General features: G+C 41.1%; 2 protein-coding genes across 8 annotated transcripts in view; one reads left to right on the top strand and one right to left on the bottom strand.

Moving 5' to 3' along the window:
* LOC309687964 (beta-galactosidase-1-like protein 2) overlaps positions 1-9942 on the top strand; it is a 29864-nt gene extending 19922 nt beyond the window's left edge. For 3 of the 4 annotated variants that reach the window (XM_082503325.1, XM_082503327.1, XM_082503324.1), the window contains 9 exons: positions 522-602; positions 2150-2256; positions 3517-3663; positions 3877-3948; positions 4297-4375; positions 4533-4620; positions 7068-7182; positions 7872-7988; positions 9442-9942. In XM_082503325.1, coding sequence (XP_082359451.1) covers positions 522-602; positions 2150-2256; positions 3517-3663; positions 3877-3948; positions 4297-4375; positions 4533-4620; positions 7068-7182; positions 7872-7988; positions 9442-9528 — 893 coding nt within the window. In that variant the 3' untranslated portion in view covers positions 9529-9942. The other variant, XM_082503326.1, reaches the window with a different exon arrangement.
* A 2637-nt stretch (positions 9943-12579) lies between these two features.
* The window catches only part of b3gat1a (beta-1,3-glucuronyltransferase 1 (glucuronosyltransferase P) a), an 86797-nt gene continuing 82836 nt past the window's right edge, over positions 12580-16540 (bottom strand). For all 4 annotated transcript variants that reach the window (XM_082502205.1, XM_082502207.1, XM_082502208.1 and 1 more), the window contains 2 exons: positions 14175-14277; positions 12580-13865 (listed from right to left, as the gene is read on the bottom strand). In XM_082502205.1, the coding sequence (XP_082358331.1) occupies positions 14191-14277 (87 nt within the window). In that variant the 3' untranslated portion in view covers positions 12580-13865; positions 14175-14190. The remainder of the gene's footprint in view (positions 13866-14174; positions 14278-16540) is intronic.

Raw genomic sequence — 16540 nt, 5'->3', positions numbered from 1 at the left:
ACATTGAAACAAATGGGAGGTTGTTTGGTAGATAAAAAAATATGATAAGGATATTTGAGACGTCTGTAGATGGTGCTATCTCTACTCAGCAGCATCTGACCTGAAACTTGTAAATATGCAGAGCACACAGATGAATTCATTACCTAATAAATGCACGGGAATGTAAATTAAAGATGGTACAATGGGTTTTATATCCTCCTCTAGGGTACTTAACATTGTAATGACCTTGTTCTTCAGAAAGGAGGAGAATTCTAAAAAAAACAAGCTCCACAGTAGGCAAGGCCACCTCTGACCTTCAGCAGCCCCTCATACTTGTGTTTATTTCTCCCAATGCCTTTTTACCTTTTTTGCCTCACAAAGCCTCCATTTTCTGTCAAGATAAAGTGCAATATGTCTCGGCCCGCTGCTGCCTCGAGATGTTTGATAGGGGCGCACAGTGAAAGCATCTGCCACAGTAAGAGGCATCTCTGCCTCCCTCTCTGCCTCCCGAGCCTATGTTCTGATAGCGCATTATCTTTCAGATTACGATGCTCCATTATCCGAGGCTGGGGATTACACCAACAAGTACCATCTTCTGAGGAATTTATTCAGCCACTACCACAGTGAGTGTTGTGCGTTGCTGGCGAGACGGGCTCCCAGATCTTCTATCGCTCCTTCTTCCCCTCCTTTTTCTTCCATCGCCCTCTTTAGTAAATTCTCCTTGTAGAACCTGTTCTCTGTTGGCTAAAGCAGGATCACTTTGCATATGATTACAAGCATGGATTACAGATATGTTTTTGTGTGTGTGTCTGAGGGTTTGTGCATGTGTGGCAGAAATGTGTCCAAGTCAATGACCCTCAATTACTGCTCATCTTCAAAATTACATCCTCGGCCTTCTGTCACGTTTATTGGTTAGGCAGTTTTCCCTCTTTGTAAAACAAGGGTTTTGCGGTCGGGTGCAGGAGTCTCAAGTGTTCTGTGGCTATGGCTAGCTTTCGGCAATCTGGGATTGAATTCAGCACAACAAGCTAATAATTTGCTCAACACCGTGGTGATTGAAGATAGTTTGAAAGGCTGCCTGTGCGTGATTCATCCTTATGGTTTGTAGTCTGCTGAGCATGAGCAATGGCCCGGATATGAGAGTCTGAAACTGCTCTGTGTTCTTCTCGGCAGCTGCGAACACATGACCTAATTCCTTAATTAGATCAACTTGATATGTTTTTATTGTTTGGTTGTCATCATGTACGTTGTGTCAGAGCTGTGTCTTTTTCCTGGAGTGGTTTTTTTTTAGATTTACCTTTGACTGCCCGAACTCTGTCAAGGTTCATGGCTCTTAAAACAAGCCTATGATTTTATATTCTTTGGGCATTTCGTATTATTTCGCTGCTATAAACAACAGAACACACTTACAGAACGGTACATTAAATCACTTAAATTATTGAATTTAAGGCAGGCCTTAAGTCTGTAGTTAGTGTCTGTATGTGTTCTTAGTCATCTTATGTTAGATTTGATCCACCGCTGAGGCAGTGAGGGAGATATCTAGAGGAAAGGTGTTGGCTATTCCAGCTGTTACCACTTGGCCATGTGAAACTTCTTCCACTGTGTGCTTTAACACCTTTAAAAGCTGTTAGAGGGCATGGGCAACCACTGCTAATCGTTGTAAAGAGACTGTAAACTGGAATGCAAACTGGATGCTGCTGAGGACTTTTTGTGGCTCATCCAAGGAGGCTCAAACAGTTTTTCAGGGACAGCATCTAAAGGCTGGAGAATGAAAGTCTTGTACGAGGTCGTGGTTTAATAATCTAGGAGGATGTCCAGCAACCTTTTCTCTATTTCAGTGTATCATTCACATGCCAGATGTAACAGATCTTCTTTGTATTTGCAGCAGTATTCAAAATTGTTCTTAATAGCTGACAAACTAAAGGAAGAAGCTGAATCCTTGACCACTACAGTGAGAGGGTCCACATATTTGTTAATTTCTTAAGAGAGACTTGAATTTCATTCGTCGCCCGTCTGTATAGAACATGTCCAGATAATTCTGACAGGCAGGCAAACTCCTTTTATAATTACAAAAGCTCCCTAAAGAATAAAGCTCCTTGTGGTGAATAGAGGATAAGGACAGAGAGCCAAACTGCAGGCTATGCTTATTTTTCCCACCTTGTTTTCACAGCTCAGCCTCTCCCTGAACTGCCCCCTGTTCATGAGCGGAGAGCATACCAGCCCGCTGTCATCCAGCAGCACATCTCTCTGTGGGACAGTCTGCGCTTCACTGACAAGGTAAGCTACAGCCGCAGTGCGAGTGCCAAAATATGGGGAACGCATTAATAAACAATAACAGCGTCTCACGAAGCAACGCTCATCTGCACGGTGTAGCAAAGCTGCAAGGTTGTTTACAGAGAGAATACATAAGAAATTCAACCAAGCTCACAGACAATTTACTGTTAGCCTTTGGTTGTTACCTTTGTTAACTTTTGTAGCCACTTTTCTGGCTTTTCTAACTCCTAATGATAATAATAAAAAGATAAATGATAAGGAACTTTAGCTATAGTTTGTCAAATTAATCATCTGTGCTCTTTGGGGTTTGTTTATATGCATCTTTAGTTGAGCATTTTTTTGTGTCTCATTTTTTAAATGATCCAAAAACAAAGCATTATCACACAAGGCACGTGTCCCGGCTAATTTTAAATGATTCTGGTGAATTGCTATTGTGAGAAGTCTGAACAAGAAAATGAACAACAGCGCTCGGAGCAAGACATTTTCTCCTAACTACACCGGCGGCCTGCTCAGGGAGCAGCAGAAATCAGCCGTGTGCAGCTTCATGACTGTAGAGATTGTTGTGGAAATAAAAGCCCGAATGCGACACACACGCACAAAAAAACAAATGTCCCTTTGCTAAAGAGGAGGAAGAAGAAAACAATTAAGGTTAAACACCAACCAACCTTTTAAGGTGGTGTTGTCATTTCTGCTTATTTTCATGTCTACCGGTCTAATTTAGCCATTTACGCCTTGTTCTTCAATGGCATTTATATTCAGAGCAGATGTAGCAGGTCTGGCAGTTGCTTACAACATTAATTATTCACTCCCCATCGCAATAATTTGCTTTCCTGTGAGACGGCAATTACTGTGCCCCTGTCCAGCCGCACACCCTTGTTTAAAAAGCATGTTTTCTCTCCAGCCGCTCCAGAGCTGCTGAGTGGGTTGTCTGAGCTTGATATTGTATCTGTGCATTTGGAGGTATGTGGTTAATCGTGTCATAGCAGGGAGTGGTTATTGTCTCGTGAAAGGTAGATAATGCGCCTCCCAAGGGTAGGAGATTGTTGCCGAATAAAAGAGCAGCAGATAGGAAAGCGCCAATGTTAATGGTAAACACTAACATCAGGTCATATTGCAAGTGGAAGACTTGTCAAATCTGTATTGAGAGAGGTTATCTTGTATTTTATTCATTCATATTTTTAAAAATCCGAATTTCACACACAAACTGTATATATATGTATTTATGCTGTGTGTTAAAATACCTGTCTTATGCATATCTTGTAGCCTTTCAAGTCGGAGAGGCCGGTGAACATGGAGAATCTCCCCGTGAACAATAACAATGGTCAGTCATATGGCTACACGCTCTATGAGACCACCATCACCAGTGGCGGAGCTCTCAAGTCGCAGAACAATGTCAGAGACAGAGCTCTGGTAAGGACAGGAAGACAGACACACACACAGTCCATCCACAGTCTTTGTGACAACATTTGGACCTAGAAAGCTGCGATTTCCTGATCAGCGTACTTGTGGATTACAAGTCAAGGCTGCGACCATTTGGTCTGGTATTAGTGGGCAGTTCTCAGGAAAGATTGAATGCAGTGAAAGACAAAAACATCTATGTTCAACTTTCCTTCTTTTCCCCAGGTTTTTGTGGATAAACATTTTGTAGGCGTTTTGGACTATACGGTGCAAGAACTTGCTGTACCTGATGGGAAGGTAACTTTTGAGTCTGTCTGTCCTTCTCTGTGAAAATGTGACAGTTGGCTGTTTGAAAAGAATAAAGTTGTAAATATTTAACAGAATGCAGCATCTGAAAGCTTCAGGGGATGCTGCTGGGTGTTTTTTTTGGCAGCTGGGTCCCAGTATTAAGCCAACAGCAAATTTTCAAACAACTGTTTATCCTAACAAATGAGAAAGTCACCTTGAGCCTTACAGAAAACAGTAGACACACATCAGCCTTGATGAGTTGCTAAAATCAAAACAACTGAATGGATTTTTTTGTGTGCTAATGCTGCTGTTCTTCTATTAATGCCCCTTAATGTTTTATGTATTTTCCCACTGAAGGGAAAAAGAACTCTGGGCTTACTGGTGGAGAACTGTGGAAGAGTGAATTATGGAAAAACCCTGGATGAACAGCGCAAAGGTGCAAGCAGTTTAACAAACAGATGGCTCTGCAGACATTCCAGTCAGACGAGTCTTGCCTTGAAATCTTTTCCTTTTATTTGAGACCCTTAGAGAAACTCATTAACATTGTTTTAAGATCCATAAAGAAACTGAAGCAGCTTTGACTCACCTTTCAGGTCTTGTTGGCGATATTCTGCTAAACGAGCACACCCTCCGAGACTTCAATATTCACAGTCTGGATATGAAGCCTGCCTTTGTAAACAGGTTTGTATGTGTCAGTTATTATTCAGTTTCCCCACCAACGTTTGTGTTTCCCCGTCTTTAAACTTGCCTTTTCTTATCCAATCCATTTAGTAATAATCCTGCTTATCACCATCCTGATAGTGGGGAGATGATGCCAGAATGCAAAACAAAAAAACCATCAAAAACATCTTCAGTTAAAAGCATTAAGGGCCAGATTTACTAAATGGGGCAAAAATAAAGTGTGAGCATAATCCCCAAATAACGCTGACAGGCGGGGTTAGTTTTACAAGTGATGTACAAAAGTTGTGCTGTTTTCTAAACACAGTCACTTGATTTCAATAAGACATGTTAAATCTGCCAATAACTGCAAGGGATGGGTTTGAGAGATGGATTTGTTTAGTAAAAACAACAGGTTTGCAGATTTAATGGCACACTGAGCACTGTGAAAACTACTTGCACTTTCCATGGTCCTGAAATGATAAGTTCAAAATTCTACGGTTAAATTGTAGGGTTCAAAGTCAACATTGTCATCCCTCTGTTCTCGCCGTCCTGCCGTACTTTCCTGTTGGAACCAGTTGCAGGTTGTGAGATAGCACTCGCAATATGTTGAAAAGAATCTGCTGGCAAAAACTGGAAGTTTGGTTGTCACTGGTATCTTGTGACTCCTTCAGGTTGGAGGTTCCAGGTCATCTCTGAGTTCATTGAGCAAACTTTGTAAATGATATGTTTTTAATCACATCTTTGTCTGATGTTCCAAATAAATTGGCACGAGTGGAGAAGCGTCTCTCTCTTCTAGCACGGACCCTTACACCTCTGAGGTGGCTCCTAAGTGCAGCAATAATTGGCACCATTTCAGGACCAAAGAATAAGACATTCTTTTTTTGGAGTTAAGTATCGCCACGCTTTGCAGTAAATTGTGTTTAGGAAATGTTAGTAAATATATTTGCACACTTGATTTCAATATTTCCCTCCCTAGATTTTGCACACCGAGAAAAGAACTGGCAGAAATGCATAACCAAGAGGATCAGTCACAAAAATGAGTTCCCACCTCACTCTGCTCTCTTTAAACATCAACTGTACTTTTTAATACTTTAACCCAATATGTGGTGGTCCAATGAGTTAGTAGCACTTAGTGGCTCTAAAGGCAAGTCAATATATAAAATGCCAATTCCATGCCCAAGGACAACCATGTCATAGATAAGTGTTGAACACACAACAAAATGTCATTAAAAACATACAGTACTATGTAAAAGTCTTGCACCAACCCTGATTTCTTTATATTTTGTTAGAAGTTTGTTAGAAGCTTAAAAGTCAATATTTGGTATGACTACCTTTATTCTTTGACACAGCCTGAACTCTCTTAGACAAGTTTTTCTATAGATTCTTTAAGTAGTCTTCAAGAATAGTTCTCCAGGCTTCTTGCATAAGCATAAGCTTTATCTGGATAAATTAGCAGACCTGCTGAATGAGCATAAATATGTTCTGTTAAAGAATAAACTGAGCTGGGTGATAATTTATCCCCTTCATACCTGTGTCCTGAGTGTCCTTCCTTTTCATCCTAGGTCTTACAAGAGCTCCAAAACATCAAAATTACTGCAAAGACAAAGAGGCACTGAGGGTAGAAATGGACTAGCATGGATAAACAGAGCAGGCATTGAATACTGCAGTATGTTTGCTGTTTTTCTGGAAATGTTCTTTGAGGCTTTTACCTTCAAGGGCAGGCCACACAAATGCAAGAACTGAACATAGCTCTGCAGTGGAAAGTGATCTGTGTTATTTTCAGAGAGTTCAGCTTGCAGTTTTTTGATGCTATGACCTACCTACCTTGAATGTGCCATCAATGCCATTATGGTCATCGGGTCTGGTGGTTTCTATACATGGAAGCACAACACTACAGTCAAACATTAAAAGGCCATTTTGCAGGAGGTGGCACTCTGCATGGACCAAATGCTTTTCCCTCATGATTGCATTATTAGAATCCCCTCTCATATTGCCATATTTGTGCTCCACATTTGTACCCCACACTGCAATTTATTTATTTAGTTTTTCTCATTGCTAATGAACACTAGGGTTACTCTGTCAGCCTGTTAGAGGTCTTTATTTTTTCCTAGTAACATTTTAATTGCAAATCTAGTGTATTTCTCGCTGTATAGCTTCAAAATAAAATTTCTTACCTCAGCACCGCGCTGAAAATGTCAAGTCCTAAAGCATTGTACCAATGAAAGCTGCAGATTCCTACCCGGAGAAGAAATTCTGGTCTTATATCACTGTAACCTTTTGAATTCACTTACTTGTTAAAAAAGTGAAGTGTGTAAATACATCTGCATATTCCACTGCTAGCAAAATAAATGTTGTATGAAGGACGTGATATGCTGCTGGCGGACAAACAGGCCTGCTAAAAGTGATTTTTTTTAAGTCAGATTTATATCACATAACTCACATTTGTACTTTTTATTCATTCTTCACAGACTGGAGAGTGCAGGTCACTGGATGTCCATGCGCCATCAGCCCTCCTTCCCAGGGTTTTTCCACAGCAGACTCTATGTGAACGGCTCACCTCAAGACACCTTCATCAAACTCCCTGTGAGTGATTCAGTTGATTTCACCATTGTACAAAATGGGAAAACATCATTAGAAATGATATCCTCACTAACTTCACAGATTTGAGTGGTGTTTGTTTTTTTTGACACAAATTCAAATTTAAAAGTATTTTTTCTTGATGTTTATTTTGCATGAATTTCGAGTTTTGATTCTTCTAGATGACAGAAACACAGAAGTTTCACATAAACAATCTAAAGCTGTCGTCACCGTGTTATCAGGGGGATCTCTCCTCTAATCTGTTACGAATTCTGACATCAAGCTAGAAATTCAGTTTAGAGCAGACATCTGTTAGGAGATCAGCTTTTCACTGAATTTCATTTTGGGGAGTGATAATCGACTTTGACTTTTGGTTTTCTAATTACTGTCATGAATGTTGATTTAATGAATTAGTCTTTATTTCATAGTTAATACACATCTGTAAAACATGCTCAGATAAATGGCTTGATTGCATGCTGACTCGTTTATAATTCAGTGGGCAAATTTACACAATGATATTATTCTTTCGCTCTGCTAGTGAGATCGGACAATTTCTAAAGAGGTTTTTAGGAGAAAAGGATGTTCAGTAAGGCATGAGTAAGTCCACCTACTATTGGTAGTCGGGAACATGTTTTTTTTCTTTTAATATTTTAATATCGTTACGCACTGTAATGGGGAACTGGTTGTGTTCACAGGGTTGGAGCAAAGGTGTTGTGTTCATCAATGGCAAGAATCTGGGACGTTACTGGTCCACTGGTCCTCAGCAAACTCTCTATGTCCCAGGACCCTGGCTTCACAGGGGTGACAACCAGGTACTGTGTCTTCTCCAGAAACACATGTGCTTACCGTTTAGAAAATCTGTTTAAAGTCTGTTTTACACACTTTAGCTAGAGTCAAGAGACCTAGTGAAGACGACCTGGTGCAGTTGAAACTGAGTCAGAATGAGGGAAAAAGGTGATTTAAGTGACTTCATGGTTGTTGGTGCCAGACAGGCTGATCTGAATTTTTATCAGAAACCGCTTACACTGTGATCTTTCCACACAAACATCTGTAGGGTTTACAGCGAATGGTCTGAAAATAAGATCAATTATACAGTGAGCAGTAGTTTTCTTTTCTGATGCAGGACATCAGAGGACATCAGAGGAGAATCGCTAAACTCGAATAACCACTCATAACAATCGAGGCGTGCAGAAGAGCATCTCTGAAAGGACAGTTCATCATTTATTGAAGCTGATCGGTTAAAGCACCAAATGACCACACCGGCTCCCACTCTTGTTAGCTGAGAGCAAGAAACAAGGGCTACAGTTTGTACAAATGCAACAAAATTGAAAAATAGAAGAAGATTAGAAAAATGTTTTCTGCTCTGCCAAGTCCTGGTTTCTGCCACAGCATTCATGGCAGGGTCAGAACTTTAAGACTCACTGTCTTGTATCAGTGGTGGTATCAATTTGCTGGTGGTGGCGTCATGGTGTGGGGGATATTTTTACAGTGAGCATTGTTTAAATGCCACAGCCCTACCTGAGTATTGTTGCCATCCTATTATTACCACAGTGAACCCATCCTTTGGTGCCTGCTTCCAACAGGATTACACACCATCTCAAAAAACTCAGGTAATCTCAGACTGGTTTCTTTAATGTGACAATGAGTTTATTGTTCTCAACTGGGCTCCACGGTAACCAGATCTTAGTCCAGTAGAGCATCTTTGGGATGTGTTTATTGACATCATGAAGATTTAGCTGGCAAATCTGCAGCACATCATCCTATCATGTCAGCATGGACCAACATCAATCAGGAATGTTTCCATCACTATCTTGAATCTGTGCCATGAATAATTCAGGCCGTTTTGAAGGCAAAGGGGGTCCAACCTGATACTAGCAAGTCGTCCATAACATAGTGGCCAGTGAATGTGTGCGTACAAAACTATCTGTGTATTTATTTAGTTCTATGCAGTTTTTCTCCCTTCTCTACAACATTTTTTAGATTTTTCTCCACTATTTATAATATAATATAATATAATATAATATAATATAATATGCACATGCTATTTTATATGAGCTCCACTAATATGACAAAACATATTGGCGGTCATACGCTGCAGTTTTCAGTCATCTGTTTTGTTCAACTCTGCAACTTTATTTCTGCTCTTTCTCCCTGTTTTCTCCTCTCTTAGTGTGCGTATGTTGACATTAGTTCTTAAACACCCACACTTACTGTACTTTCATGACCTCAAATAAGCCGGTATGCAATGTTTTTGACTTGTCATAGGTCATAGTGTTTGAAGAGCAGGAAACCGATGGTAAGATCCAGTTCGCCAGCAGCCCAGACTATGGCATGACTATTGATGTCCAGTGAGGAGAACAAGAGGGAAGGGTGGATTAAGAGAGGAAGAGGGAGGAGGATGGGAGGATAGCGTGGGAGGACACGACCGCTGTAAGCTGCACTGACGCCTTTCTGCAACTCAAAAACACTCAAGACTGACACGTCAGTGAGCACGACATCAGCAATGCAGCTGTGTAACCAACTTCCTCACAGCAGTTCCTCATTACTGTGTGTTTGCAGCTTTGTTTTTATTTATTTTCTTAACAGATTTAACCTTAAACCCTGAAACGTAATTGGAGATCAAGAAACGGAAGGAGAGTGAACTTGATTATAATAAATGTTCTTCCTCTGAAAGACTTAATTTATTGCTTGCATCCAGACTGTATAACAACAATGTGTGAATAAAGAGTTGTTTGACCTCTCTGCCACTAACCAAGGCCGAGGAAACCTTTAAATTGTTTTATTTATTTATTGACTCTGTTTGCTTTTCAAATATACCTTCTGATGGTATGTTGTGTGCTTCTGTGGATAGGTCATGCACACAAAGTGTCTCTGAAAATCTCTTTTCCTTTTTATGAAAACCTGTCATGTGTCTGGTCATCATCAGGGATTTTCTTTGAAGACATACTACAGGAAAGCAATGCATTCTAGATCGATTAGAGGTGGGTGGATCGATCAAAATATTGATCGTTTTGGTAGTGCTGATATTGGTATTGGATCGATACTTAGTCTCTGTCCTCAAAGCTCAGTATGAGCCCACTAACTTGTGTTAAATTAATAATTTTTTGGGGGGAAATAAAAAAACATATACCTCAAATGTGCACTGTGAAAAATGTCTCAATCTTCATTTGAACTAGGTAACCTGATGCATTAAGTCCAACACTTGATCTAATCAATGGATTTACAAACAGCTGGAAACACAAGCAAGATGTATGTAGACATAAAGTTTGGCAAAAACCATTTTATATAGTAGCACAAAAAATGCACTGGTTACAACAACAATAGCATGAAAGCAAAACTTTTATCCAGACTTTGAGCCCTAAACGTCTTCACTCTGAGGGGGAAATTACATGCAGTACAACAGACAGTACAGAGGCATCCACTGGACACAATACACAGAGCCAGGTGAGGTTGTTCTCAGTGATTTATTTATCTGGATTCAACTAACATCTTTCTCTGAGACAGAATTGCTGTGGCAAATAAACAACCTTAAGAGTCACATGCATAAAATGTGAATCGCATGAGGCTGAAAGATGACGGTGGAGATGATGAAAAGGGAGGACTTTGTGTCTGTGTGTGTGCATGCGTGTGTGTAAAGTGTATTGTGCCTTTTAAACGCCCTCAGAGGGGTTATGTTCTTTAAATGACTTTCAGTGTTGATGTTGCTGCACATTGCAGGACGGTTACTTTATAACAGATTAATGCTGTATCACATACTGCTTGATGCGTCATCAGCTGGGATCAGATGAAGGGCAAAGTTGAAACAGCATCACTCTGACGTTGAAGCCTTTTTAAACCAGGGATGTCAAATTCATTTCACATCGTGGGCCGCAAAGAAGCTACTTTGATCTTAAATGGGCTGGAGCAGTGAAATGACATGCTAAATATTAATAATTACTGGAAAAGTTCTGACAATTCATTGCCCAGACTGGCCTGTAATTATAAAATATAAAGTTTTAATTCAAAACATATTTTATTAAATGACAAATTTATATAGTAGATACTGAGAAAATGGGAAATTTCTGTCAATGAATTGTTTATTTATTACTTAATAACTTTAGCATACTACAAATGGGGGGGCTTCATTAACAGGAAAAGCCACAAAACCTATGAAAATCTATACAGTCATTCACATTTTCCAGACTGGAGTCTTTGCAGGTCAATTCTGGTCCCTGGGCCTTATATTTGACACCCCTGATTTAAACTGTCCTGACATCGCAGCATCATTGTTCTGAACTCACCACTGCCTCGTCTGTACCTCACATCGCATTTGTTCGCCTACACAAACGCAGCATTTGGAACATTTTGTTTCACTCGTAAAAAGCAAACTTTTCAGATGGATTCTGTCATTGACTTTTAACACATCTCAAGTAGAGCTCAGCCAGCAGCAGTGCTACGGTCCTCCTGGCACCTTCAACCTGTTATTGATCTGTGTAATCGTCCCTGTGTACAGTATAGTGTATGTGTGCATGCTGTTTACTGGAAAATACAGATTAAAGGGCAAAACCCTGGCATGACTGAATTGCACATTCAAGCTTGAAATAAATATATAAATAAATATATTAAATTTGATTTTGAATAAATAATGGGAGGATAGCGATCTCTCCGTGGCTGCGGTGTAATATCATGCAGTCAGTGGAAACGGCCTGTGTTATTTTAGAGATACCAAACAGCCTTTGTCTGCGTGTGTATCTTATCGCATCCAAAGTGAAATCTGCAATAACACGGGTTCTGCGGCTTGTACGTGTTCATGGGGGCAGTAGGGTGTTTTGAGTTGGCTGTGTGTGCTGGGTTATGGAGGATGGTCTGGGTGTTTTGTTTCGTTTTTCTTTTTTTCTTTTTAGGAGGTGGGGGGAGGACATAGATAATCTAGCAACAGCACAGAGGCTCAGTTCTTTCTTGAATTATCTCCAGCTACTTCTGCTGGCCAGCGTCAGATAAGAGAGCCACCGCTGTGTCTAAGATGGATGATTTATCAAGCAGAGGAGAGACTCTATTATACGAGATGCAGAATAACTTTCAGCAGCGCAGCGTCGTACCTACTGATGTCTAATGTTCAGAGGAGCAGAGACTCCATTTCTTGACATCCATGGATGCTAACACACATCACCTCACTGCCAGATCTTTAGCAAAAATAACACTGATTTTCATTGTGCTTTTCTTCTTGTAGCCCACTGTTACTTTAGGCTTGGGTTTAATATTTGATTTCATATGTGGAGGCCATAACTAATAATAATAATTCTCTATGTTTTGGGGTTTGGGGGGGGGGGGGGGGGGGGGTTCTTTAGCGCTAACAGGAAGTGACAGGCTTTGTGAAAACCAACTGTGTAGGCTCTGATGCCGCTTCATCCTTCTTTTTTGGGGGGGGGGGGCTATACACAGCAGACTTATGAGGTCCGGGGCAGATGTGCGTGTGCTTGTGCACAGATAAAGGGAAATATTAAATCATTGAGTTTTTCTGCATTGCAAAAAACTCACAAAGTTACAGCAGATGAAGTCAAGGGTAGATTTGGAGGGGGGTGTCAGGGCAGCGGTTGTGAATCTGCCACGTTAATGATGCTGATGTGCTATTACTCTTTCCATGTGTTGAACCCATTGTGAACCTGTGCCTTGTTGTGTGTCGTTCTAAGGAATTTACCAGGGAAAGGGACTCTTTCTTCTTCTTCTTTACATAGAAATACAGTAATTACAATGCATCTGTCAAACCCCTCCTCTGACTCTTCTCATATTCAATTAGTATTTATACATGTCGTCACAGAGGAACATTTGTGTATTTTTAAGTGCTAGGGAGAGTGTTAGGTTTCTGATGCTTACTTGTACAGTTCAGCTTCGAAGCACAGAGGGGTACGTGTGCAACAGCAGTCTGTCTTCAAGTGTACGAGTTATGATGGATGACTATAAAATGGACAGAGTAAATGTAGGCAAGAGTCAGTAGTATTGAACTAGCAAGCCAAGTGCATGTGAAACGCCTAAACCAGTTAAATGAACTTAAAGCAAACCGAAATGAAGAAGTTTCCTTCCCTGTCTATGTTTGCGTTCGCTCAAAAAGGAAAAATCCACATCAGGCGTCTTTCTCCTCGGAGTGGTGTTTTTTTCTTGTGTGTTGTTTTTTTATCCAGGCGGATGATGTGGGCCGTGTCCTTAAATCCATGAGGAATTTCTCAGGGGGGGATACGATGTGCAGATCCAGCCCCATTTGTCTTTTATTTCCTCTTTTTTTGTTCTTTTAAATTTGAGGTGGATATTTCTTAAAACACTTGTTTGGCTGAATCCGCTGTCTTTTTTTCCTTCTTCGTATTGTGCTGTCTCTTTTGTTAGGCTGTCCTCAGCGGGCCATTGTTCACCACCGCCCCCCCTGCCACCCCACCAACCCTGCGAGGCTTCCTTTGCTGTTGTCTCCTCTGCACATCGGTGGCAGACCTGACAAATATCTGCTGCCTTTTTGCTATAATCTGTGCTTTAATACAATACATTATGTACTGTTTTGGTCCATATTTTTTTAAACAAAAAATGTCAGATTGAGTCAAGAGGATTAAGTCCCTCTTTAAATGCCCCCCACCTCCTTTTTTTCCTTTTCCTCGTGATTAAGATGTGAGCACTTATCGAGAAGCTTAGCCGTTTTCTCCCTTCTCAGCTCAGAGGCCAGCCACCTGCAATGGAAAGGATTAAGACGGGTTGAAAAAAGATCACCAAGGTTTAATTTAATCTCAGTAAACCTGTTTATTTCCTTGGCGACATTTAATAATGGACAGCAGCTAATTGGACTTTAATAGAGGGGCACTGAAAATGACTGAATGGCGTATCAGGAAACATTAATGATAAATGCTCCTTTTACAGGCTAACCAGGCGAGATCAGGTGATGCTAACCTCCTAAATTCACCTTATTTGTAAATGAAGCTTGCCAGTGAACAAAAGGTTGAGCTCAGTAACAACTCTTGGCTCAGTAAGCGCAGACTTACTGTGGCGGGAACGCAGTCAGATCTCCACATTGGGGTCTGTGAATCCCTTTTTTCCCTCGTTTACAAGGACGGGTTTCTCTGTTCTCGTGTGCCAAACGAGTATCTGGTGAGAAAAAAAACAGCATGGAGATAAACAAGCAGGAACATTAGTGACATGCCGCTCCCTTAATGCACCCATTCAGTCTGCTCCCCGGTCAGCTCCCACTCCGCCTCATCTTCTTCAAAAACATTCAATTTCCCTTATAGCTCCAGCCCCCCCACCTATGTGCAAAGAGCTACTTGAGTGTGAACCCTGCATTAGAAGGGAGTGACAGGAGACCACAGGAGTGCTTTATCTTACAAATATGATGAAGCCCTCTGAGTTTAGCTTGTGTAAAAGAGTTCTCTCCTTGCCATGGGGTTAATGGCTACCACCGAATGACAGCCTAGTTTTAAAAAAATGTTTTCACACCACAGTTTGTGTAAGCTCCTTTGTTTTTGTGGTGCAGCTCTTTGCACACTTCCTCCGGGTGTACTATTTGTATGCCCACAGAGAGCATACAAACATCCAGGAAAAGGACGGCAAAAGAAAAACAGGGAGAGAGAAGAAACTGTAAGTGTCAAGCTCATGTTCTCCCCCCTCCTCTCCTCTCCACTGTGCTGGAACCCTTCCTCCTTTCATCTTGCCGCAGCGCTGGTCATGAATTATGCATTGGGCTCGTGTGAGATACGCCAGGAGTCCACTCCCACTTTGCTCAGGTGTGTGTGTGTCTGTATGTGTGCGCAGGGGGGGTTAATTATCAAACCTACATCTGAAGTGGTAGATTATGAGGAAGAGAGATGCCCGAGCACGATTTTCCATCTTTTTTGTCTCCCCCTAACCCTTTCGCTCCCGCCCTTCAGTCCGTCCCTGCACTCATCTGTAATCAGCGTGACACCCCGACGTCCTCGCTTCTCCATCGACTCCAATTCCGTTCTCTCGGCCCTCCTCTGAATCCCCTCTTTTCATTTGGCCCTCTGAATGGCAGAGAAAAACAGGGGAGAAAACTGGCCCTTCCTTTCTCTTCTTTCGCTCTCTCTACATGTATCTGTATTTGTGTGTGTGCGTCTATTTGTGCGCGTGTGTGGGGGTGGTTGTGGTGTGGATATTGGCTAGCTCAAGCCCTCTGGCTGACTCCCCATTGCCCTGAGAGAGTGAAGTGACCCAAACCACTGGCCATAAGCAGGAATGGTGGAACGGGTACTGAGAAAAAATTGTGTTGCTGCTGCTGCTGTTAGCCTCAAGCTACTGACTCAAGTGTGTGTGTGGATGTGCAAGAGAGCACGAGGGCAGCCTGGGAAATATAATCAATGATTTCCAACTTTTTTGCAAGAGCCTTAAACTTATAGACACTCTGACCATTAGAAAACCATCAAGTTTTTTCATGAAATACATCACCTTCTGACTCTCAAAGAGGACTAGGATTTTTTTTCTTTTCCCCAGAGAGAGGACTGGGGGTGAGGGCTCAGTCAATTAAGTTTGTTTATTCTAAATCCAAAAGCCAGGAGCCAGTTGGCTTATCTTTAGCTCAAAGGCTGGAAGGAAAGAAACAGCAGCTCTAAAATGTCATATATAAGTAAGCATGTGCACTAAAATGTCAAACTTTTTCTTTAATAATTAATAAGACCTCTCTTATGAAGGAGACTTTCTGTGTTTTGTTGTTACGAACAGCTTCTCTGACGATCTCGATTATTTATAGAAAGTCACACTCTCATTGCTAATGCTTTTATTTTTAAAAGAGAGGGAAAAAAATGACTATTACATAACTTGTGAAAACTAATAATAATTCTCTTTGTTGCCGACCGTGGTGCTCAGCAGGGGGCTTGATTTTAACGCTGCGAGAAAACATATTGTGGATTTCTTTCCGCTCTTTCTTCTTAGTCTAAATGATTGGTGAAATTCATGTCGTGGGATGATTCAGCACTTAAAAACATATAAACTTGTCAAGGCGGGTTATGCACAGGCATAATGGTTCTATGGAGCGGGGATTCCCGTGATGCACTGATGAGTGTTTCTTCACTCACCTCTTTTCAGTCTGTGTTTATACACCGCTTTGCATTTAATCATTAAATATTATTAAAATTTGTCTCTCTTCCACAGTGTGTCTTCTCTCCTTCCTCCCTCCCTTCTCCCCTCAGCCTGGTTCTCCTGGACGCTGCTAAAAGGGAGTTTCTCCTCCCTGCTGTCACCAATGGCTTTCACATAGGGGTTGTCTGATTGTTGGGATCTTCTCCATAATAATTAGCATCTTTACCTTACAATATAAAGTGCCTTGCAGTAATCGTTTTTGTGAGTTAGCAATATATATAAAAAATGTATTGAATCTATAGAAGTCAAGCGGACACAC

Source organism: Aulonocara stuartgranti (assembly GCF_965226115.1).
Source record: "Aulonocara stuartgranti genome assembly, chromosome: 14".
Lineage (NCBI taxonomy): Eukaryota > Metazoa > Chordata > Actinopteri > Cichliformes > Cichlidae > Aulonocara > Aulonocara stuartgranti.
Note: the sequence above shows the minus strand (reverse complement) of the source record. Positions and strands in the feature narration are given on the sequence as shown.